Source organism: Oncorhynchus mykiss, chromosome 21 (genome assembly GCF_013265735.2).
Source record: "Oncorhynchus mykiss isolate Arlee chromosome 21, USDA_OmykA_1.1, whole genome shotgun sequence".
NCBI lineage: Eukaryota > Metazoa > Chordata > Actinopteri > Salmoniformes > Salmonidae > Oncorhynchus > Oncorhynchus mykiss.
In genome coordinates this window covers 20,334,817-20,361,048 of record NC_048585.1, presented here as the reverse complement: position 1 = coordinate 20,361,048, position 26,232 = coordinate 20,334,817, and the positions used below count along the sequence as shown (strand labels likewise).

General features: G+C 44.4%; 1 protein-coding gene across 2 annotated transcripts; it reads left to right on the top strand.

Moving 5' to 3' along the window:
• The first annotated feature begins 912 nt into the window (after positions 1-912).
• LOC110499961 (AT-rich interactive domain-containing protein 2) lies at positions 913-25,855 on the top strand. Of its 2 annotated transcripts, none has more exons than XM_021577023.2 (21): positions 913-1,488; positions 1,601-1,694; positions 2,553-2,650; positions 9,774-9,907; positions 12,426-12,644; positions 13,078-13,145; positions 13,387-13,456; positions 13,688-13,944; positions 14,138-14,234; positions 14,430-14,639; positions 15,021-15,188; positions 15,835-15,907; positions 15,991-16,125; positions 16,389-16,579; positions 16,829-19,182; positions 23,022-23,167; positions 23,428-23,566; positions 23,644-23,735; positions 23,836-23,959; positions 24,170-24,261; positions 24,419-25,855. In XM_021577023.2, exons 1-21 carry the CDS (start codon positions 1,397-1,399, stop codon positions 24,528-24,530), a joined length of 4,965 nt encoding a protein of 1,654 aa, XP_021432698.1. In that variant the 5' UTR covers positions 913-1,396; the 3' UTR covers positions 24,531-25,855. The 2 variants fall into 2 exon arrangements, with proteins under 2 accessions (XP_021432698.1, XP_021432697.1); XM_021577022.2 differs by having other exon boundaries at positions 914-1,488; positions 15,832-15,907.
• Positions 25,856-26,232: the final 377 nt, after the last annotated feature.

The window sequence follows — 26,232 nt, the reverse complement described above, 5'->3', positions numbered from 1 at the left end:
GCACCCATAGACTTTCTACTCCACAAAATGGGGTCTATTAACGTTTGTCTCCGCCATTTTGTGACAGAAATTTCTCTGAGCACAGGGGTACGTGTAATGGTTGAACGTAGTAACCTCGTCAAGTAGATATCCGTCTGGCAGTTACAGAAAAGGGATCATGAGCAATTTCCATTCATCTCAGGAGACAAAAGTCATTTCTGAGTGCTCGGCTATTGGTTCCAACACCGGTGATAACCTGGTAGCTGGTTGCTCTCAGGCAAGGGCTGCAGATACTGGAATAAAGTTACATTACTAGCTATCTCCAATTAAGCTATGACACAATATGGCATTATCACTTTGAAATTGTAGTTAGATTTGGTAGAAAGTAGAGTTGCGGCTATTGAAACGGCCAGGTGATTTCGTTATCACAATATAACCAAGAGAAAGTATTTGTGAACAAACAGTACAGTAATGATACATTATTGTAACGTGTCTTAATTTCTACATTGACAGATTAGAGTACCGCCCTGGGCCCAGACAATTTAGTTATGAACTGTCACAGCTTTGACACAGGTGTAAAGCAATGTGGTGTAATGGGATACTGTTTTTGGGGTTGAGATAACTAATATCATGAACCACTCATTTTGTGGATGAAATGAGCAAAACTGAATTTACTGTGGTGACTTTATTAACTGTAATGATTAGTCTTAATAGTTAAGAATATTCAGAGAAAGCAGTCACTTCATCAAACTTTACAATTTATATGAAACCATTACACTACTAGGAAATTAATTGAATGTCAATATTGATCAATCAACATATAGCCAACTTTGAGAATAAAGTAGGTCTCCCCTCCCCCACGAACAGTAGTAATTCTGTTCTGTTTGAACGGGTCTTGTAAATTTCAGATGAGCTCTAAAAAAGACAACACTGTCTATTGTTCCAATAAACCGCTTTGGAGTGCAATACCGTTGTTTCTAGTAGAGGGCGCTGCGTGGCAGTACGAGCTCGAGGCCTCAGATCTTTTTGTCTGGAACTGGATCCCGCTGCCGCTCTACAGTGTGTGCGATTGCTTGGAGCCGCGTCCGTAACACACTGTCAAACCACTCCAAACGAACACATTTGATACCAAAACTATTAATTTAACATATTTTACAATGGCAGTTTTAGTTTGCCGTTGAAATCGGTCGTTATTCTGGCTAAGTGTTTATTACAACTTACTGAATCGGCTTGTTTTCTGTGTGTAGCTGTGCATCAGTCTTTATTAGCGAGCTGGCGCTCTTCTTGCTATTAGCTATTTCTTTAACTTTTTTAAACACTCAGCTTCGCGAATGACTGAGCGCCGGCGGAGTATGGGATCCTTGGTGTCTTAGGAAGCGAGTGAGTGGGGTTTTAACCGTTTTTACATGCAAAAACAATGGCAAATTCGACGGGGAAAAATGTACTAGATCAGCGAAGGAAAGGACTGGCTTTCCTGGACGAGCTGCGGCAATTTCACCGAAGCAGAGGGTGAGAATGGGGCGTTTAAATACACCTTTAAACATCATGTGCATATGACTATGGATGCTTACAAACAATTAGTAATACCATTCTCCATGTATTTAATGTTTTTTTCCTTCAGATCGCCGTTCAAGAAGATTCCTATCGTGGGTGGGAAAGAGCTGGATCTTAATGCTCTCTATATCAGAGTCATTTCGTTAGGTGGATTTGCTAAGGTGAGTGCAACTAAAAGTGCATTTTCGCACTCTCGGTTTTCAGTGAAGTCTTCAGTGAACCGCTAGAGAACTCTCTTTCGGCATCCCGAAGAGCTATTTCATACTAAAACCGCGGTAGGAGAGAGAGGATTGTGGTCGGCCTTGTGCTAGTTTGCCATCTATGCAATGTGGTGGCTTGTGTTGTGTATGGTTTGAATTGAAAGTCCGTACGGTAGCTGCATTGCTCGGAGTCTGAGTGCAGTTAGAGCAACTCAAAATTAGCGGGCACGTTTAACATCGATTATCGGCACAGAGCACTGGCTAGGAAGAACTATTCGCCGCGGGCGATAGGTAACATTTTGTGCAACTATTTTTTTTACGATAATTTGGGGAAGCTAGTTATTCGCATTAGCCATCTTTGGCTCAATGGCTGAAGACACATGTAGGCCGCACACAGGCCTATTTATTGAAAACTGTAAACGTGAAAACAATTACTCAAATAAAGACTGCTCGCCATCATTCCATCATTGTTACTAGCATTGTGCTGAAGCGTGTCATCGTTGTCTCGGGCTTTGGTAGCCACCACATTTAGCCTGCACGCTTGGCTTGCCAGAAAAGTAATGTTAGCCAGATTGCTAATACTAGCTAGTAAGTAAGCCATCCAGTTCAAGCTGTAGCTAGCTGTGAGTTGTTGCTTGCGGTGATAACTAGATGGCTTGCAAACATGGAATAAAATACACAGTTCTAGCTAATAAAAGTAGCTAACATTAACATCTTATTAGATGCTAATCAGATTGTTTGACTGTCTTATCCATATTTTATGCATCCTGATATTGCTTAATTGAAAAATGTATAATAACAGCCTCGTTTACTTTACAGGTTTCTGACAAAAATCAGTGGTCTGAGCTGGGTGAAGATTTTAACTTCCCAAGGAGTTGTTCAAATGCAGCATTTGTTTTAAAACAGTACTACCTTCGGTAAGTGGCATGGTCTTGTATTAGCTACTACACCCAGGCAGCATGTGGCAAATGTTTACAAATTGTGAGAGGCTGGAAACGGGAAAGGACCATGCAACAATCCAGCATAGCTGACAGTTTTTAAAGATGTTGAACACAGAAAACAAAAACACTATACTGGACCTTACACTGGCTGCAATGTTTATGCCTCATAACAGTATGATTTGACGTAACATTTAGTACATTTTAGTGGGTTAATGCAGATCACTATTTAAAAATATATATATTATTTTTTATATGCCGTCTTACTACTGGGGATTCTGCCATGCATCTTCTCTTTGTAGATTTAAACTATTACTAAGGGACATTAACTGGGAATGCTTTTTAAATGGTCCGTGATTGGTGTATTACTGAATGCTGGCTGGTCATTTGTCATTGAATAGGCTAGCCGTTGCCATAACTATGCCATCAACAGCACGTTACCCTAAACACCTTTTGCCCTCGGTGTAGATGTTTCACCAGCAGCAAGCCTGTGGACAGTGTGGAGCTGCTTCTGTACTCAAGTCTCCATTTCCCTCCAAAATATTACCATCATTGCCACAGCCACCTGCTTTTAAGAGGAAGGATCACATTCACCAGTCTAACCTGGAGGCTGCTTATATAACCCTGCTTTGCCAGTTAGTTGAAGCAGCATATCTTTAGTAATCCTGTTGCATTAATCACCTTCACTTTTTGGGAATGGTTGAAAGAGCAGTAGGTCAACAGTCTACAAGTATCCAATCATGTAGGCATGTTAAATTCTAAACAAGGTTCACTCAGACTACCTAAGTGGCATACCTGCTTACAGATATGGCTTATGAATTTGAACAACTTGGCATTGGCCTGAATATGTTATTGCCTTCCTCTCTTAAGTCATCATGGGATTTTATATAGGCCCAACATGCAGAGCCGATGATAGGCCAAGCATTGTAATGAAGTGTTTCCAAATGGTGCTGGTTATTCCAGCATGTTTAGCAAAGGATTTCATTCTTGGCATCAGATGAACACTTGATACCCTATAAGAGTTTATTGAATTCAAGTATTTGAACATTAACTTCCTGATTTGATATTGGGTAGGCAATTTCACCCTGTGAGGTTGGGTGCAGAATGTTCTAGCCCAGCTGCAACACCTGATTCTACCAATGAACAAGGCCTAAATGGTCTTCAACCAAGAAACAGGTGTGTTGCTGCTTGGCTGGGAACAAAAGCCTGCACCCAGTGAGACTTTTTTTCCCCTTTCAAATCGTCATTTGAAGAGTCATAGGCTAACTTATGATATAGCTCAACGCAGGGCTCTGCAATGACTATTTTACTCGTATATGTGTATTGGCACAGCAAATATGTTGTGACGATACAAGTATTGTGATATTTTATTTAGGAGCACCAGTGTGCCGAGGAGAACGAAAGATTCTAACATTATTACTTCAAATATTTTTTGTTGCGCTCCTACATTTCTGTGTGCACCTGGCTACACATTTTCCAACTTAGGTGTAAAAAATAAATTAACACATGTCAGAGTAAAGCCCTGTAAAACAATATTTGAAACACAGAGCTGTAAATAGCCTAACTGACAGAAGGTTGGAAGGAGCTGTTGGGAGCTGCCCAGATGCATTACTTATTTTGCTTCATATATTCAAACAAATGCACAGGCCTAACCCATTTCAAGCAGGCATTTGACCTCGCTCCCTTAAACTTCTCCTGTGTTTTACCCCATGACACACCCCACTCGAATCACATGTTAGTTGTAGACTAGAATGGTCAAACTTCTATTCCTTGGAAGGTTTTTTTCACAGCTTATATAGGTATATATATCTATAGGTTTATTTTACCATACTCCTGTGTCTTTACCAAACAAAAAATTGAATTGACCAGGTTAAGACCGCCTTCTACCGTCAACTCAAACTGGTTTAAGTGGAAGATGTAGTCTCTGTTATAGGGCAAGCAAGCCTGTAACGGTGAAACTTATTGGAACCAAAGAGCCCTTTGGTTTAGCTGGGAGGGGCATCTCAATACCAACGCGGTCTTTAGGGCAAACACTGAATAGTCAAATGTATTGGAAGTAGGGAGTCCTTTGTTTGCTTGTTGGTCTTCTTGTACCACTACTTAAATTGAACGTTGCCAAGGGCAAGGCACTTGTCATTGAAAATAGTAAGTAATCCTGCAACCTGGGAACCTGAGCAAAACCTTAGTTCAGGTGCAGGAGAGGATGTCTCTTAAGACTGAGATGCTGCTTGTGAATAGACTGTACCCAACATGATGTTGTTAACACTGTGATGCCCATGCCAAAATAAGAGCTGGATTGGAACTACATAGCTGTTTTCTTGCATACGTGAAGTCCGAGACAATCAAGTTGTCTCATTCGCACAGCGTTTGCTAGTGAGATTAGCCTTGGCACATGAACAAAGGTGAAACATGGCTACAGTGTCTATAGATCTAGTGTTACAGATATCAGGGGACAGCAGGGTATGCCTTTCTCTGATGCTAAATAGAGGGTGCTAAAATTATGTAGCAAAACTCATGTATCAGCAAGCTACAGAAAACGCAGTCTGCAAGCGAGTCTGCTGAAACTTTGGAAATGCATGTTATTTTTTGACAAGGTCAACAGTTTCCTGGTGTAACCCAAGCTGCTTATACCATGTTCATTTTTATTAAAAGTCAGTTTGATTTCTAAACCAGTGTCGTATAAATTAGGGCTGTGACGATACAACTATCGTGATATTTTTTCCATGGCAACAATGGAAACGCGAAGCAGACATCTCTTTGGTCCTTTAAAAACTTGCTGTTTGTCAAGTGTTGTGTTTTTATAGCTTGGAAAACACAGCGAACAAAAATAAACGTAACATGTAAAGTGTTGGTCCTATGTTTCATGAGTTGAAATAAAATATCCCAGAAATGTTCCATACGCACAAAAAGCGTGTCTCTCACATTTTGTGCACAAATTTGGTTAGATCCCTGTTCGTGAGCATTTCTCCTTTGCCACGATAATCCATCCAGCACATGGGTTTGGCATGTTAAGAAGCTACTTAAACAGCATAATCATTACACAGGTGCACCTTGTGCTGGGGACAATAAAGGGCCAATCTAAAATGTGCATTTTTGTCACACAACACAATGCCACCAATGTCTCAAGTTATGAGGGAGTGTGCACTTGGCATGCTGACTGCAGGAATGTCCACCAGAGCTGTTGAAATTTCTCTACCGTAAGCCGCCTCCAAGTCGTTTTCGAGATTTGGGCAGTGCGTCCAACTGGCCTCAGACTACATGTATGGCATCGTGGGCGAGCGGTTTGCTGATGTAAACGTTGTGAACAGAGTACCTCATGGTGGGGTTATGGTACGTGCAGGCATAAGCTACGCACAACGAATGCAATTGCATTTTATTGATGACCATTTGAATGCATAGAGAGATCATGATGAGATCCTGAGGCCCATTTGTCGTGACATTCATCTGCTGCCATCACCTCATGTTTCAGCATGATAATGCACAGCCCCATGTCGCAAGAAACTGTACACAATTCCTGGAAGCTGAAAATGTCCCAGTTCTTCCATGGTCTGCATACTCAGACATTTCAACACCCATTGAGCATGTTTGGGATGCTCAGGATTGACATTTAAGACAGCGTGTTTCAGTTCCCACCAATATCCAGCAACTTCGCATGGCCATTGAAGAGGAGTGGGACAACATTCCACAGGCCAAAATCAGCAGTCTGATCAACTCTATGCAAAGGGGATGTCACACTGCATGAGGCAGATGGTGGTCACACCAGGTACTGACTGGTTTTCCAACCTTCAACCCCTTCTTTTTTTTAAAGGTATCTGTGACGAACATCTGTATTCCCAGTCATGTGAAATTCATAGATTAGGGCCTAATGAATTTATTTCAATTGACTGATTTCCTCATATGAACTGTAACAATGAAATTGTTGCATGTTGCGTTTTTATATTTGTTAAGTATAAATGTGAATCTGGATGACATAAGGATGTTTGTTTCCAACTTTTGGGCTGTTTTCCTAAACAAGTTAAATCCACTGTGATTTCTGTTTCCTTGCCACAATAATAATGAGTATCGCGATGCTGGTATTGTACTTTCCCCTAATATAAATATCTGGATTAGGTGTTTTCTATCATCAGATGTAGGCCTAACAATAACAATTGAATCACTCCATAGTTCCCCACTTAGGTCGATAGGTCAAACTGCTGTGAATGATGGGCAGCAGAAGTTGTTCACTCTATAAAGAAGGTACACCCGGGAACCACTGTCTAAGTACAGCAGCTCTCCCTACTCCAAATCCTATTTCTCATGCCTGGCATACATTACAAGACTTGACTGGCAAGTAGGACCTAACTTTGTGTGTTGGACAAAGAAAACTATAGAACGTCTGCTTGTTTGCAATTTGATTACAGGTGAAGAGCCATTTGTTTAGGTTTTGTTCTGGTTTTCCGCCACAGCGTGAGGCCACCGCTTACTCTTCCTCAGCATACCCCCATATTTTGTCACTAGTTATCTGCTTGCCATGTCTTTCTCTTGACTTTTTAAAACAATTGTAAAACCTTGTCAGCAACAATAGCTAGGAGAGGTTTTGAATGACAGATAAAACTGTCCATAGAGGTGGGGATTGGAGATGTTGTGACTAGCGAAAGCTAGCTGAGGTAGGCAACACTACTACAACTATTGGCCTAGGATTGGGCATGCTGTCCCAATTTTCTTTGACTGCGGTAAGCTCTCTGCAGATCACACAAAGAAATGTTTGTAAGTGAGAGACTTTTTAACTTTGCATCAAGCAAACTACACCAGCGGAAAATGTATTACCCACCATTCTCGTTATGTTAAGCATAGTCTTGAGCTCAAAATGTTTCCTTTTTTGTCTAATGGCATTATTTTACCTTTGTGATTCCCACCTTGATTAGTTGTTAGCGTTCTTCGCAGTGTAGTTTCCCATCGTCTCCCCCAGTCTAGTTTCTTGTCCTCAACCGAGTATTTGGAGTTCACTCAACCCCACTCTCAGTAGTGGTCTGTATAAAGTGCTTCCATTTATTATTTTATCAGCAATATAACCAGCCTATTGCTTGATGTAGCTTTAGGCTACATAATCTGGATTTCTAGTGTTGCTCATTGGTCCCTGTTGTATGCCTCCATGTTTAAGAAGTTGTCTCTGTCTGCTCAAATGAATCTGCAAGCATTTAATTTTCATGGTATAGTAAAATATATTCACCTATTTATAGAACAGTAGTAATGCCAGTTTACTCGATCTGATTGTGTGCTTGTCCAACAGAGGGCACCCAATTCTCTCACTCACTCACTCACACTGAGGCAGCCTTTATTGAGAGGGTTGCTCTTATGTCCTATCAGCTCTTGTATGATCCGGACGACCTTAAATTACATCAGTTTGCAAACAGTCACCATTTGCAGTGGTAGATCTATGGCTTCAGTTGCTTACATTTTTGTGTGCCGTTCAGGTTAATTGAAAAAGGGTAATCTTGTTTAGATATTTTTTTTGCTGAGGACAAAAAACAGGTAAGAGCCCTGTTACACCTTAATTGCTTGTTTTTTTTTTACATGCTGATCGTATGACACCTGCGATGACACAATTTTTATATGTCAACTTGATTAGACACTGATAAAATGAGAAGGCCTCTTAATTCTGTGATGCTTTTCTGTGGCACACTGGCTGTTGTCTTGTCAGAAGAATGGGAGCTTTTTGCCAGCCATGTATGAAAAGGGAAGTGCAGACATTAGCAGCTGCAACAGAACCCCCCCCCCCCCCCATGTAGCCTGCCCGTGCCCAGACAAGCGTGTGATGACGCTATGCAGAGCCGGGGCCCCTCCTCTCCAAACGGAGAGTTGGTGTATTTATAGTCCAGTGTGTCGCGCGCCGTGGACGGGGGATTACCTTGGCCGCTGCGAACCAGCAGCAGCACTGGGACTCCGTTCAGATTGGAGCTCTCACTCTGACTCACGGCAGCACACACACTCCGCGCTTAGCCAGGGCTTTCCACGCTACCACTGGTGAGGTATTTCCTGTTGCCACCACTGCAGCATGTGTGTCTGTGTAAACAAATATTCAATGTGCAGATGTGTTGGTCCCACCCAACCTAGACATGTGAGAGACGGCTTTCGACCGAAAGCTCTCAGTCTTTGTGTTTCGTTAAAACTCCCTCTACTTTTCTGCACCTCTCCCCAGCTGAGCGGGTGGTCATTTGAATGAAGACATCACCCCAGTGTCTAGAATATTCTGTCTGTGCTGGTGATAAGATCATATCATCCCCAACTGTGTCACATCCGAGCTGAATATAAAAATATTAAGGAAGACTGGTATTGGTTGTGACTCTTGATAAACTAGTTTGCCCTGTCCAATAGGGTACAAAGGATTCATCACTTGTACTCTGCCTAAACACTTGCACTGTCATGCAGATGGTGTAACACATGTCTTTTGATTTGAGTCAGCTAGGCGTAAACATAATTATTTAATCATAACCGATGGTCTCTATGTCAGAAACTTGGATTGGATTGTATCCCCCTCTGGCAGTATTTTTCATTTCATGCTTTGTCGTGTAGTCATTCATATTCACTCTGTCGATAGAAGTAGGCGAGAGACATTGGTTGTGTTGTAAGCCCCGTTTGTAGTTTGTTCCAGTCGGCAGCGGCTGAGTAGTGGAATTGCTTTGCAGCTGGGGTTGAAATAGGATGTGGGCACAGATAGCCTGACAACATTAGTGTTGTCTGTAGGATAACTTTGAAAATGGTAGGAGTTCACAGAAGTAGGCTTGTGAGTCTTTATAGGCCAGAGTGTAGCCTACCAGTTTACTTGTGTGATTGCAAGCATTAACCAAATTCCTCAGAGTGGCTGTCATAAAGAACTCCATTGGCAAATTATATGGTGGGAATGTGCCAGGGTGTCCAGTTTTGTTATCAGGGATTTGGAGGCACAACAGTTGGTGTTTTTGCCATAGTCTAAGGATGCAGGACTTATCCTAGTTTGGCAGATTTGAGGATTGGGTGAAACAGGATTATTTGCTATAGAGGCCATTTCAGATTAGAATTTGGGAATAGGTGGGGTCTTGGATCAGTCACCCTTTGAGCGTTTTAAGTTTTCTTTTGTCAACAGATATTTAGAAAAGTATGAAAAAGTCCATCACTTCGGCGAGGATGATGACGAGGTGCAGCCTGGGAACCTGAAACCATCTCTTCCAATTGGTGCAATCCCCTGCTCCTATAACTACCAGCAACACACTGTATCAGGTAAAGCTTTCTCTCTTTTACAAAGTGTCTTCAAACAACCACAAAGCAATAATTAGCTACATAAGTTCGGCCCAAATCTTCTTGGTTGGGCTAAGACTTGAAATACAATTAGGATTCTTGAAGGGATGGCCCCATATTCTGTATACATTCTGTATACTTCTGGCCCTTCTTTGAACACTGTGTTAACAAACCTCCAGGCGAGCTTCAATGCCATACAACATTACTTCTGTGGCCTCCAACTGCTCTTAAATGCAACGAAATCTTAATGCGTTCTCTTCAACCCATCGCTGCCCGACTAGCATCACTACTCTGGACAGTTCTGACTTACAATATGGACAACTACAAATACCTAGGTGTCTGGTTAGACTGTAAACTCTCCTTCCAGACTCACATTAAGCATCTCCAATCCAAAATTAAATCTAGAATCGGCTTCCTATTTCGCAACACAGCCTCCTTCACTTATGCTGCTAAACATACCCTCGTAAAACTGACTATCCCACCGATCCTTTGGCGATGTTATTTACAAAATAGCCCCCAACACTCTACTCAGACTTCATCCAATTTGCTATCACAGTGCCATCTGTTTTGTCACCAAAGCCCCATATACTACCCACCACTGCGACCTGTACGCTCTCGTTGGCTGGCCCTCACTTCATATTCGTTGCCAAACCCACTGGCTCCAGGTCATCTATAAGTCTTTGCTTGGTAAAGTCACGCCTTATCTCAGATCACTGGTCACCATAGCAACACCCACCCGTAGCACACGCTCCAGCAGGTATATTTCACTGGTCATCCCCAAAGCCAACACTTATTTTGGCTGCCTTTCTCTGTTGCCAATGACTGGAACGAATTGCATGGGGCAGGTACGCCTGACTAGCGTTAGCTAACGTTAATAAACAAGGTTACGTTTAACAATTATAGTGACAGTAACTATGTAAAACGGCAAAAATGATATTGCGATACTCTACTGTATCCATACTGTGAGGTAACGCGACCACCCTTTGGTGGATTTTGGGATGCTGTGAAATAAATAAAAGTAGCCTCAGGTCAGAGGACAACCTTGGTGCAAGTTTATCAAGGGGGATATTTCTTCACGTACATTTCTTCAAGTATCGAGTGATGGGGCTGTTGAAGAACACCGCCAACTCTGAATTTGAGTCAACTTTACGACTCAAATGGAGTCAACATTATGGCCATGAACTTCCTCTCAACTAAGTCTCTTTACTCAAAGCACTCACATTTGTTAGTCATCTGAATGTGCATATACTGCAGGCTTGTTTGCTTTGTCCTTTCAGACAGTTTATTGCACCTCATAACATAATCATAGATTCATCAAGATAGGATTTGGCAGCTCTTCTCCAAATGTTGCAATTGAGTTAGTCATAATGGTGCTGCTGGCCTGCTCCTACAGTAAAGCCTGCTCCTACGGTAAAGCCTGCTCCTACGGTAAAGCCTGCTCCTACGGTAAAGCCTGCTCCTACGGTAAAGCCTGCTCCTTAAAGTGAGAGCTTATGGTAATACGGTTGTTTATACAGTTGCTTGAAATGGCCAAGTGGGTGCTGAACATTCATTCCTCCATTTTTTTTGGGGGGGGGGGGTAAAGAAAGCTCAAGGGAGGAGGATGTTAGCAAGACAACAAGATCTTAAAATGTATGATGAAAGTAGCTAATATACCAAGACGGACGAGTTGTATTAGGATTTGTCTTTTGAGCTGTTGAATGGTGTGCTTCAGAACTGAGACGCAATATACTTCCTTACTGTATTAGGTCTGCTACATTTATACTCCTTTTGTTTATGCACAAACATATGGGCCTTTAAACCAGAGCCCTGCCACCAGAAGCTCATATCCTCCCTCGTATGGTGGTTGAGAATTGTTTGAATAATCTTGACTTTGTATTAGAATTGTTGTCCAATCTTGCCCAGGCCTGAGAGTCCCCCATCAGTAAGAGTGTATCTTAACTGAGGTTGTCATGTCCCCAGGCATGCAGGCAATTTGCAACCGTGTGTTACCATGGTGCTGTGTGATGGTGCATTACCACCATACCCGCTGTGTGTGAAGTAGCTCTAGTTCAGGAGTCTTGTCAGCCACACACACACACACACGTGTGAAACAGATGCAGAGCTGGCGGCTGTGAGGAGTTGGCTATTTATATCCCGTTTGATTGCACTGTAATCAATTTCAAATAACTGAAATATGCCATACAATCATTGCCATCCCAGCAAAGTTATGCCAAGAGACTGAGGCTTCAGGAAGTTGCACTTGTTAACTCCACCCCTGCATGTGACTTTAATCACTGTTTCCTATCTTTTGCATGCATATTCATTATCAGATAGGTGTCCCAGTGCATGCAGTTGTAATAATTCTTCTGAACAGTCTAAATAAACTCATAAATCATCATTTCTCAAGGTCTTTATAGCACAACATTGTAATATTGTTTTAATGTTTTCATCAGGCTTTCTTTACATTCACTTTGAAGTTGAAATTACAACTGGATTTGTGGTTGTTTTTTGTCCCCAGACTATCTCCGCCAAAGCTATGGACTGTCCATGGAGTTCACGGCCCCATGCGACTATAACAAACTGGTGCTCTCTCTCCTGTCGGGCTTGCCCAATGAAGTGGACTTCGCAATCAATGTTTGCACTCTCCTCTCCAACGAGAGCAAGCATGCCATGCAGCTGGAGAAAGACCCCAAACTCATCACGCTGCTGCTGGCACATGCAGGCGTCTTCGATGACTGTACGTCTTCAACACCTTTAAATATTCTTCATTAGGATCCAAATCTATTTTTTCAGGATAGTAATTCGAGATGTATGGGTGTTTTTTGTCATCTTTGTCTTGTGGGAACTTGGTGGGGGAACTGTTGACACTCGCACTACTGTGCTCAGTTTCCCTTTTTGGGCAAAAGAAAGTTGTTTATTCCCTTTCATTTGCCTGTATGGAGACTAGATGAGTTATTACCTCCTTGGTAAACTTGTTCATTTAGAATCTGAAGCAAAATGCAAAAATCCAGGCTTCAGCGCAACAAAATGTGAACACTGCATTCCCTTTCAAGGCACTGCCATGGCAGAACCTTCTTTTTTGTTGTGATCCCTCAGGTGTGAAAGTACCTTCTGTCTCAGAATGTAAGGGTTGGAATGTTCTCTCTAACAGTACTCTTGTGAATTTGCAGCACTAGGCAGCTTCTCCTCTGTATTTGGGGTGGACTGGAAGGAGCAAACCTCCCGGGACTTCATGAAGGTAGATTTAACTGAAAGACTCACTATATATCTATATTATAGGTTTGTAACTTACTAGGCTTTTGGACAGAGGGAGAAAAAAAATTGTTGCCTCGCCTCCAGCCGTTCAGGGATCTTAGTGAAATACGGTGTGATGCCTGACTTTGCGGGAGTACATCAGCCTTAACCGCTCTTGTTTTTATAGCAATGCATCTTTTCAGCAGTCAGTATTTCAACAATAATCTGTGAATATGATTCTACAGTTCTGGAAGGATGTGGTAGAGGATTCTGAAGTCAGGGACCTCATCTGGGACAAGACCAGCCTGACACAAGGTAATGCTGACAGACCAAATTTTAAAGACCCATTGCACAATAAAATATTTATTTCACAACAATGGGGAAAATATTAAGTCAAAAAAATATTTCGACATTGTTTAGTGAACTTTTTGTGTAATCAAGTATATGAAGATTTCTCATTTAAAAAATACTCTTAGGGCCATTGCTCTGACATGAAGATGTCCTTGGTGGATCAGACATTCACTGTTCTTTCTGCTCTTCTTCCAGTGACAGACACTACGTCGGGGGATGAGCGCTGGGGCGCCCTCTTCCACCCTCCACGCAACCTAGGCATCGGTGACGTCGAGGGTCAGCGGGTCCTGCAGGTGGGAGTCATCCTCCGCAACCTCTCCTTCGAGGAGGCCAACGTCAAACTGCTTGCTGCTAACCGCACCTGTCTGCGGTTCCTCTTACTGTGCGCCCACTGCCACTTCATCTCCCTACGGCAGCTGGGATTGGATACACTCGGCAACGTGGCCGCAGAGGTGAGGCGTTTTTACTGCTAGAATATTTATGTTCTGAAAGTTAATCTTTTGTGCTGTATTGAGCTATTTCATTACATGAATTAGTACTATTCAGTATAATATTGTATAATGTTAGACAAGGCTGTAGCTGTTCCAAAGCATTTGTGTTATTGATGATTCTATTAGTTAATATATGTTTTCTTTCACAATATAGCTTCAGTTAGATCCTGTTGACTTTCGAACAACCCACCTAATGTTTCACACCATCACCAAATGTTTGATGTCAAGGGACAGGTTCCTGAAGATGAGGGGTGAGTGTCAGAGCCCGTACTATCTTTTTCAGTGTCTGGGTCTTTTTATTACAAATGTCAGATATATTTTTATATCACGGTCCTTTTTAATGTGAATGGTACTTCATGTCTTTATGTAACAACAGTAAGCATAAATTGTGATAAAACTATAGATGATTTTCCCAGAGCCTGACCATTTGTTCCTCCTCCCCTCAGCCATGGAGATCCTGGGTAATCTGAGCAAGGCGGAGGACAACAGCGTGCTGATCTGTGAGTACGTGGACCAGGAGTCATACCGGGAGGTGATCAGCCTGCTGTCGCTGCCTGACCTCATGCTCCTCATGTCCTCCCTGGAGGTCCTCTACCTGCTGGCCCAGCTGGGGGAGATCCCCTGCAGCAAGATCGCCTCCGTGGACAGGAGCATAGGTGAGATACCAACAAACTAGCCCTAACCAGGGTACCAGTAACCTAGACACTAGTCAGGTTGAGGATACATGCAGTAGTATAAACAACCAAGCCAGAATGGAGGGGATTGAGAACCATCTAACTGAGATAAAGTGTAAGTATAGCATTAACAACTTGGCCAATCGAGTGTTTGGGTATTGTTTGATTAAGTATAGTCTCTTAGCATGGCACAGCAACCAAGCTGCATTAATTGACAATCAAACTCGTTCCGCAGAAGATATTCGTCGTCTCTTGGAGGAATTGGAAATTCAATGATTTTCAGAATTGGGAAATCAAAAACAACTGTCATGCAACAATTTAGACACATGTTATTAAACTGTATATTGCTGTCTCCCTGGGCAGATCTGCTGGTGCGGCTGGTGTCAGTGGACCTGCACACGTTTGGTCCGGATGCTCTGACGGCCGTGAGGCTGATGGAGCACCAGGCTGCTGGGCAGAGCCAGGTGGCTGATGTGCGGCCGCAGCTTGTAGAACAGCTGCCCGCTCCGCTGCAGGGCGCACCCATCCCAGGTGAGCATCTTAACACTTAAACACTGTCCCCTGATCTTCAGGTGCACATTGGAATTAAACTAAGCCAGGTTATAGTCATGTTGTACATAAAATCAGAATTCAGAGCAAGCTGTGTGAGGGCAATAATTAGCCATATGGTTTAAAGGAACAGTTCCCCAAGACAATGGCCTGAGATTATAGGCTCAGCTCTGTGGAGCCTTGCTCCTTGTCGTGTACGTTGGAGTCTGATCGAAAGCTGACTGCTCATCAGTTTACGCCTCCCATAAGCCTCTGCGTCCACCCTGTCTGTAGAGACGTTCCATCTGTTGGTTATTTAGAAACATGGATGATCAGGCAAAATGGTGTAACCCATGTTGTATGCAATCAATCAGCTAAAGTTGACGTTGGCATGAGGTGCTAAGAATAATTCAAGCTAGGGTAAACACAGCAGTCTGCTTGTACAGTACTGTCGCTGCTCCCTAGTGGGCAAAATGAGGAACAGCACACTAAACACACCATGTACGACGGGAGCACTGTTCTGCAGATTTGACCGTTCAGTCTCACATCAGAACAAAAGTGTTTCCAGCGTCGAGAATGGGTTTATTCAAAAACTTTTGTAAGTTTATCAAATTAGACTCACTAATTATGTCATCTCTCACTTCAGCAGCAAGAGTCCCTGTCCAGTCCACTCCTCCTCCTGGTATTGTTGAGCTAGATGGGGAGAAGTTTACAGTGCAGTGGTGAGTCCCTCTCTCACACACACATCCTCTCATAGTCATGCTCTCTCTGTGACACCTTCCTGAGTTCCCTTTGTCTCCACCAGGCTGAACGCCCACTTCGAGGTGAGCGGCGAGAGCTCAGTGTCGCGTTCAGAGATGTACTCGGAGTACCTCACCACCGGCAGCAAGATGGGACGCGCTGGCATCTTGGCCTCCCAAGGTTTCCTCAAATGTCTACGGTTGGTTGGCATAATCCCATATTAAATCAATCGATTTCTTTGAAAATCGTCATCATTTAGAGAACACACAACTAGAAGTTTACAGTTTTTTTTCTTTTTTTTTCTTCTCCCAATTGTGGTCCTGGAAGCCTTGTATTCATGTTATGTTTTCAACCAAGAAATCACCCTATGGACAGTAGTGGTCCAAATTCAATTACTTTGAGAAACATGATTGACAAGGTCTTAGTGTCAACTGCACTCACACCGTGTCTCTCATTTTGTAGGACCGTCTTCCCAAACCACACAGTGAAGCGGCTTGAGGACACCAAGCCCAATGCGCAGGCACACATACATGTGGTGGGGGTCAAACGGAGGGCCATCCCACTACCCATCCAGCTGTACTACCAGCAGCAGGCTAGCCCCACACCAGGGCCCAAACATGACGTCCCTGTCGACCCACAGGCATCCCCGTCGGGTAAACTCACTGTACAACTTACTACATTTTTGTAGTTAGTGGCATTAAAATTCAAGTTACCACCTACCTTGTTATCACAACAAACGTCAGACATAGTTGCTGTACATGTTGTCTTGGAGTATGGTGAGACATACTTTGCAGTTGTGCGAATTGGACCTCAATCAATGATTCTGTGTTCTTTGTTGTCTCTCTCTCTCTCTCTGTGTTTACACTTTATCAATCGGTATCCTGGTTTTGCCCGGCCTCCAGTCCCCAGCCTTACTGCTAACCAGGCAGCGCCGCAGGATGGTGTACCCCTCCCCCAAGCGGCTCAGACTGTTCCTCGGCTCCCCCTTCACCACCAGGCCTCACCACATCAGCACCCCCACTCAGCTCAGCAGGCCAAGTCAGGGGATATCCTCAAGACGGCCATGGTCCAGAGCTCCATCCCCACCTCTGGCCAGGTGGTCCAGAACCACAGCCCCAACATGGCCCAACAGCTCCACCATCAACAGGTCATGGCGCCTACCGGGACCCCTGTCACACTGTTCCAACAGGTACAGCAGGGCCACATCTTCACGGCGCGGGTTCAGGGGGTGCCCATCGCCCAGCGGCCGCCCCTGCCGCACACTCCCTCCTCCTTAGTACCCCAGGCCCTCTCCCAGGGCACCCAGCAGGAGACGGCTGTGTTCTCTGCCCCCCCGCACTACGCCGCCGTGTCTGCCCCCTGCTCCTCACTGCAAAACTTCCAGGTGGGTGGGGGCCAGGTGTTCACCATCGCTGGCGTGTCCAACGCCCAGGGCTCCCGTGTCACTTTCCAGAACATTGCCCCCAAGCCTGCACCCTCGCAGGCCAGCGGATCACCAACAACCACTCATAACCAGCAGCAGCAGTCGAGCGTGGTCATCGTCAGCCCCAACCCCCAGCAGAACCAGGCCTATGCCCCGGCTATCCATCAGATTGTTCTGGCCAACCCCTCCACCATGTCTGGTGGCCAGGCCATCCAACTGGCAGGACAGTCTCCCACTCCTTCCAACCCCCCACCCTGCCCTCCCATTATCGCTCCACTACCCCAGGGCCTGCCCTCTCCTTCCAACACACAGATCCCAATGCAGGGCTCTGCTTCTGTCAGTCAGATGCTGTCGGTCAAACGGCAACCACAACAATTGAACCCCCAGCAGCAGTTTCACCCCCAGCAGCAGTTTCAGATTCAGGCCCAGCCCCTGCCCCTGCCTCAGCAGCAACAGCAGCCCCCCCAGCCTACCTCCACAGAGTCCAGCCTGATCAAACAGTTACTGCTTCCAAAGCGGCCCTCCACGCCGGGTGGCAAACTCATCCTGCCCGCACCCCAGGTGCCTCCCCCTAGCAGCACGCAGCGTGCCCCCAGCCCACAGGTGCTCTACCAGGTGGCCTCACAGGGCCAGCCTCAGCCCCAGCAGCTCAATGTACAGCTGGTCCCCAGCCAGCTTCAGTCCCCAGGGGGGCCTCTCCAGACGGTGCAGCTCATCTCTACCAGCAGCCCCGCCACCATCATCCAGGGCCAGGCTCCTGGTGGCCAGGTCACCTTCACTGTGGTGCCCAATACAGGCTTCACCACTTCAGCTTCTGCAGCCGCCGCCCAGATCAGCCAAGGAGCCGCTGCACCAGGCCTGCCAGTGGTCCAGACAGGCAACACCCTCCACGGGCCACCGCCGCCCTTCAGGGGGGACAAGATAATCTGCCAGAAGGAGGAGGAGGCCAAGGACGCCACGGGTCTGCACATCCACGAACGCAAGATCGAGGTGATGGAGAACTCCTCTCTAGCCGATGGGGCTGGCACCAAAACCAGCAACGGAGACCTGGCAGGGGCTGATGCTCCAGGGGCCAAGCTGCTTAACGGGAGGAAGTGCATGGACTCCAGTCTACCTCCATACCACTCAGGGAACAGCCAGGGGGCCTGCGTCAATGGACCGGCCAGCGAGAGCTGCCCCACCAACGGGAAGCAGCCCTCTGGCCCGGCTAACCCACAGGAGGGACACGTCGACCCCAAAAAGGCTCTTGTCAACGGGGTCTGTGACTTTGAGAGAGGGGACGCCTCCACCGGTTCCCACTTAAGCAAAAACATTCCAAATCACTTCGCTTCCAAACACTTGGGGAATGGGGAGGTGGGTCCTCCTCAGAAACTGCATGGGGCTCCCCAGGAGCCCTCTGTCCCCCAGCAGGATACTGCCAAAGCTGAGCAGGCAGAGCGCCTTGCCAATGGGCCTCAGGCAACAGGCCCCTTCTCTAATGGACCTATGGGGCCGGGGCCTAACTACACTCTGCCTGCTTTCAGGCAGCAGCTGTTTCCCACTGTCACTGTAAACTCCCAGGGCGCCACGGGGCCAGGGACATTGCCGGCCAATGGTTTGAGTGGCGAGGGCCGTGCGCTCAAGAGGCCGGCAGAGGAGGACAAGGGGGCGTCTGTGATTCCCTGTAAGGTGGGAGTGAGGATCATCACCATCAGCGACCCCAACAAGGCGGGCTGCAGTGCCACCATGGTGGCCGTGCCTGCTGGAGCCGACCCAAGCACAGTAGCCAAAGTAGCAATAGAGAATGCCACGCAGCAGAGGAACTGCTCCACCATACAGGCATCCAGCTCTACGGTGAGTTTCACATAGCTCAACAATTTGTTTCTTGTCCCAGTTTTGCAAGCTGTGTCAACTAGTTGGCTAGCAAGCTCATTAGATTGCTGACTTATCTTGAATACTTTATTGGATCCCTGACATTCTTTTCCTGCTGGTAAAACATGTGACTCCGTTTTTCTTCACAAACATAAAATGCAGGGCTCGACATTAACGCTTGTTCTCTTGTCTGGGGACAAGTAAAAACGATGCTCGGACAAGAAGAATGTAGATTGAAGTTCAGACGAGTAATAAAACACATTTTTTCACATCGAACAATTACTCAGATCAGAATTGGATCAGAGGTCAACATTGGAATAATATTCAAATCTATTTTTTTTTATGTACATTTAATAAAAAAGCCTACGTGTCAAAGTATAGATGATATGCATGTTGGCTACAGCCTCACGTCCAAACTGATGCTGAATGCTGACATGAGGGAGGCACCAGAAAATGTAGCCAAACTTTAATGAGACTTTTAATTACATAAATAAAGGCTGAACACCAGTCATGTTTGACAAATATAATGAAGGGTCATTAATGTCTAAAGGCTTGATTTGACATACTCCAGGCACGGTTTGTTCAGATCAAATGGTCACAAGACCGGGCCTGTTGCGCACCGCACATCACCCACCTTGAATCTGAGTGGAGGCGTCTACATTTTGAAGCTATTTAAAGGGCAATTCCACCACTTTTTGACTTCATCATTTCCAGTGTATACATGTGTGAAAATAACACGTTTCTACAATCTGTGGTTACAAAGATGAGAAGAGAAGTCCTAAATAAATGCTTCTCTGTGACATCACAGGGTAAGATTAAAAGTTTTAAAAATTGTCAACCTGCAATGTGTTTTTAGCCCAAGGGAGGTATTTTCTTGCTCCCCACATCACTGTGAATCTGTGTTTGAAAATCACTTAAGTAATCTAGTAGAACTTTATTACTTTAGGTTTTTTTCCCTACAAACGTATAAATGCAGTGTTTTCACATATGTTGACACAGGTTTTGTGCTGGAGATAATGAACAAGAGGTTGGTGGAGTTTCCCTTTATCTATTAACTTCATTGTTTGGAACCTGGATGTTTTGTCATTTTATGACGAATGTCTTACCTTGTTTCAAAGTATCCAAGCATAATCCTAGTCATATTAGTAACCCATGCTAGTCGATCAAATCAAATGTATTTATAAAGCCCTTCTTACATCAACTGATGTCACAAAGTGCTGTACAGAACATCAGCCTAAACCCCAAACAGCAAGCAATGCAGGTGTAGAAGCACGGGGGCTAGGAAAAACTCCCTAGAAGGGCCAGAACCTAGAGAGGAACCAGGCTATGAGGGGTGGCCAGTCCTCTTCTGGCTGTGCCGGGTGGAGATTGTAACAGAACATGGCCAAAATGTTCATAGACGACCAGCAGGGTCAAATAATAATAATCGCAGTGGTTGTAGAGGGTGCAACAGGTCAGCACCTCAGGAGGAAATGTCAGTTGGGTTTTCATAGCCGATCATTCAGAGTATCTACCGCTCCTGCTGTCTCTAGAGAGTTGAAAACAGCAGGTCTGGGACAGGTAGCACGTCCGGTGAACAGGTCAGGGTTCCATAGACGCAAGCAGAACAGTTGAAACAGAAGCAGCACGGCCGGGTGGACTGAGGACAGCAAGGAGTCATCAGGCCAGGTAGTCCTGAGGGAATGGTCCTAGGGCTCAGGTGGAGAGGTAGAGCGAGAGAGAAAAATATACACTTAAATTCACACAGGAGAAATACTCCAGATATAAGACTGACCCTAGCCCCCCGACACACAAACTACTGCAGCATTAATACTGGAGGCTGAGACAGGAGGGGTCGAGACACACTGTGGCCCCATCCGACGATACTCCCGGACAAGGCCAAACAGGATGGATATAACCCCACCCACTTTTCAAAACACAGCCCCCACACAACTAGAGGGATATCTTCATCCACCAACTTACCATCCTGAGACAAGGCCAAGTATAGCCCACAAAAATCTCCGCCATGGCACAACCCAAGGGGGGGCACCAATCCGGACAGGAAGATCACGTCATTGACTCAACCCACTCAAGTGACGCACCCTTCCTAGGGACAGCATGGAAGAGCACCAGTAAGCCAGTGACTCAGCCCCTGTAATAGGGTTAGAGGCAGAGAATCCCAGTGGAGAGAGGGGAACCGGCCAGGCAGCAACAGCAAGGGTGGTTCGTTGCTCCAGTGCCTTTCCGTTTACTTTCACACTCAATCATAGGACCTACTAAAGAGATGAGTCTTCAATAAATCATTAACGGTTGAGACCGAGTCTGTCTCTCTCACATTGTCATAGGCAGACCATTCCATAAAAATGTAGCTCTATTGGAGAAAGCCCTGCCTCCAGCTGTTTGCTTAGAAATTCTAGCGACAGTAAGGAGGCCTGCGTCTTGTGACCGTAGTGTACGTGTAGGTATGTACGGCAGGACCAAATCGTAAAGATGGGTAGGAGCAAGCCCATGTAATGCTTAGTAGGTTAGCAGTAAAACCTTGAAATCAGCCCTTGCCTTGACAGGAAGCCAGTGTAGGGAGGCTAGCATTGGAGTAATATGATCACATTTTTTGGTTCTAGTCAGGATTCTAGCAGCTGTGTTTAGCACTAACTAAAGTGTATTTTGTGCTTTATCCGGGTACCCGGAAAGTAGAGCATTGCAGTAGTCTAACCTAGAAGTGACAAAAGCATGGGTTAATTTTTCTGCATAATTTTTGGACAGTAAGTTTCTGATTTTTGCAATGTTACGTAGATGGCAAAAAGCTGTCCTTGAAACAGTCTTGATATGTTCGTCAAGAGAGATCAGGGTCCAGAGTAATGCCGAGGTACTTCAGTTTTATTTGAGACGACTGTACAACCATCAAGATTAAAGTTGATGCAGCTTTAGATCTCCCCTTTATTTCTAACAGATATTTTCATCTGTCACATGAAACCAATCACGCATGCAGTGTGCTTTGGAAAAAACGTGTTTGGTTGTATTTGTAATGTTGCAATATTTTATAGGCTACCAAGGTGGCCAACCAATCTCCAGGAGAGCCTTAAAGGGGCAGTGTTGTAATTTGAGACTGGCTTGAATATGCAAAGAAGCCTATTGGCAGAGTGTAGCCTACATTTGTCTGATTCTCTATGGTAAAAAAGGTAGTCATGCATTTTATTTTGAAAAGTGGATCTGGGCTTGAGCTTTTAAACAAGTAAAAAATCTGAACACACTTATCCAAAGGACAATCGGTCAAGTCCTTAAATGTGTAGTTGTAGGTGGGAGGGTGCTATCCATCACATGCAACTACAAGGCTTTTCTGTTGCTGTTATTTGGGAAAATCAACTGCATTGTGATAAGTAGGGTTAGAGGCCATTTAATGATTTATACAGACTGACTTGTTTTATATTGCACTTATTGGATTGGCAGGTGTCTTTCATGTCATCGTATAGCAATGCAAGGCTTACAGTTATTAATTTTACAAGCAAATTACTTGCATGAAACAAGATTAATGATGAGTCTTCAGGTTCTAGGACCTTGAATAATTTATTCAAAGTCTGTTCATATTTTTGTTTAATTCATTTCTGAATAACTAATAAGCAAATTGTAGGTTTCATATTTATTGTATCATATTTATTGTAAGCAGAGGGTAGAATCTAAATGAATTTCTTCAAAATTAGCTTAATTTATTTTGTCATACTTTTTAAAAAGGTAAAAGAAATGCAAAAAAAAAATGTTTTATTTGGGAAATAGTAAAACAATCATACAACACAAAATATCACTTGCTTATTAGGTCTGATAAAGCTTTGCCTGGTTTTACGCAGCTTCCGCCAACAGTGGCTCAGCCTGTGCAGGCTGGCAGCTCCAGCCCCAACGCCCCCCTTCCTGGGTCACAAGCCGTGGTGGCACCCCCTGAGCAGACCAGGAAAGCGGGACAGAACTTCAAGTGTCTGTGGCAGTCCTGCAAACGGTGAGTCAATCTCTGGCCATATTGACTTGACCTACTTAAAGAAGTCCTGTGTTGTAAAAGGCGTGTTCATATCATGGCTAACTAAAACTGCGTTTAGACAGGCAGCTCAATTCTGGTATTTTTTCCACTAATTGGTCTTTTTGATCAATCACATCAGATCTTCTTCAGAGCTGATTGATCAAAAGACCAATTAGTGGAAAAAAGATCAGAATTGAGTCTAAATGGCCTGTTCATTGACTGTCCCATTGTTGTTCTTCCAGGTGGTTTGAGACGCCGTCTAGGGTGTTCTACCATGCAGCCACGCAGCATGGTGGCAAGGAGCTGTACCCAGGCCAGTGCCTCTGGGAGGGATGTGAACCTTTCCCCCGACAGAGACTGTCCTTCATAACCCATCTACAGGTAAGACTACACCTTCTCAATCTATCAGTCCATGTTTGTGGCTTTTTACTGACAATTATCCTATTTTCTTCCTGCAGGATAAGCACTGTTCTCGAGATGCCCTATTGGCCGCACTAAAACTGGAGCAGGAACCGACACAGACGCAAGACTCCAATCAGAAAACTTCCAAGTATGTACCCTCTGGTTAGTTTAGCATGCTAGTGCTAATGTCCATTCTGGTGATGCTAGAATGCGCTATGTGTGGCAGACTCTTTTGCATTGTTCCACAGGCCTCAGCCAGTGGCAAGCAGCACTCCAGCACCGCGAGCACAGAAAGCTATTGTCAATCATCCGAGCGCAGCCCTAATGGCACTACGCAGAGGCTCTCGGAACCTGGTGTTCAGGGACTTCACTGTGAGTATGGCTAAGCTTAGCTGTTTGTTTACACTGAAGGTGTCTGGCTGGCATTTGACAGAATTGCATGATTTTATACGTGGAAATAAGATTTAAGATGTTAATCATTGCAGTCCTTGACTACTCCATATTTATCATATATTCCCACTTGGAAATCTTTTGTTATCAATGTATCTTGTAACTGATGAATTTCACAATCCTTTTCCTTAGGATGAAAAAGAGGGACCAATGACCAAACACATACGACTAACTGCTGCCTTAACGCTAAAGAACATCGCCAAGTATTCAGACTGCGGTCGAAAGTAAGAACTTTTTTTTTTCTTTTTTTTTCACAACTACAGAAGGGTCTTCTGAGGACTCCTCGTGCTGTTTGATCGGCGTGATGAATCAATTAAACCTATGTTTATTTACTGTTTCATGGATAGTATGTAATGACAGCTTCCTATCTTGTCTTCTCAGGTTGGTGAAGAGGCATGAGAGTCACCTCTCTGTGCTGGCACTCAGTAACATGGAGGTCTCCACGACGCTCGCCAAATGCCTTTATGAACTGACTCGCTCTCTCCAAGCTTGAGTCCAAAAGGGCAACCCCACCCCCAAAAATAGGAGAACCATCCTTCAGGGGTGTCATGACAATGGGGCACACAGGTGGGTAACACCAGACCATGCCCTTCGGACTCCCCTCCCTCACCCCACTGTGCTCAAATCCCCCCCCCATCTCCTTCACAAAACAAACTGCCACGGGGTCTTCCACCAGCCGCCCAAGAGGGGGAGCTCTTTAGACTGCTGCCCTGAGGGACTCTACTAATGAAACCCTAAATACGAGCACATTTTTGTAATCCTGGGACTGTTTGCAGAGAACTTATTTGAGTAGGAGCGGCAGTACTTTGAGGAGTTTTGCTTTGCCGAGGGAGGGGAGAGGCCAGAGATGGGGGAGGGAGACACAGCTGCAGGAGACTGGCTCGATTGTTTTTCTTTACAACTTGGTAGCGTGGTTTTCTTACTTGAGTCAATATATTTTCACTTATTTATTATTGAAATGAATACCATTACAATTAATGAAAAGAATCTTGTAAATATTTGTGAATATATATATATAAAGAAAATCCTCTCATGCCGATACAGCCACTGGGGAACTTGCTCTGTGGAGTAATAGAAGCATTACTTTGGTAGAATCTAAGTTTCTTTCTTTTTTTATGATCCCTGGTTACTTGTATCTAATGTGATTCTATACTCAGCAGTGGATGAATGTACTTAAAACCTGTAAATACTTCTGCAAAGGTACTGATGCTGTAAAGTTAAGGGGGGGAAACAGTTTTTTTTTTTTGTGGAACTGACTTTTTTTTGTATTATAATACCTTGTAGAACTCATTTTGCTGGCTGAAAGAGTATGGAATAATATATCTCATGTCATTTTGTAGAAGAAAATAATATTGAAGGTATTCTCTCACCCCTCACCCCCAACATGTATCCACTGTAAACGTTTGTCATTGTACGAGCACAGTGCGCGTACTTTTTTTTTTTTTTTTTTGTATTTGTAAATTGGTTTAAATACATGGAGTTTTATACAGGTTTTCTCCTGTGTTCTTTGCTTTATGTGCAGGTATATTTTCTTCACTACTTTTTTTTCTCTGTTAATATAGTGTGGCGTTTTATTGTACTATTTTTTCATTCTTAATACCATGCCACATTCCGGCTCACGTCCTCAGACTATCCTCTCTATGGTGTGTTGTGTAACATTAATGACTGCCTGTTAGCGTCCGAGCGGGGCAGCCCACCCATCCTCATTTCTGCAGTGTCAGTAGGATGTGCTATTATACATAGACATAACAGTCTGTTAGATTGGCTTTATTTACTTTGGTGACTGTTTATAGTTTTTAAATAAAAGACTGAACAATTTGTCTTTTTGAGGCTCATGATTTGTGGTGTGAGGAGGCAATGGGTGCCTCTGTTCCACAATGTTACATGGCTGTGATCATCCACTTTTTAAATACACATTTTAATGGAAAATGTTTTTCCCTAAATGTGTATATTCTATTGATCAAATTACAACAAAGTTGAGCTGTTTTCGAAAGCTTCTTTCCTAGATCATCTCTCCCAGTGGAAAGTGGATCAGAATGATTTTCTATCCCAAACTACCCCAATTGGGTATATATGGCTCTGAGTGTAGCTTACCTTTTACTTCTGTTGATGGCCTGTCACTAAAGTTGTCAGTCTCTTGCTACTGTTTATGAAATGACAACCTTTTAGCCCCCATGCCAGTTACTGGTATAATT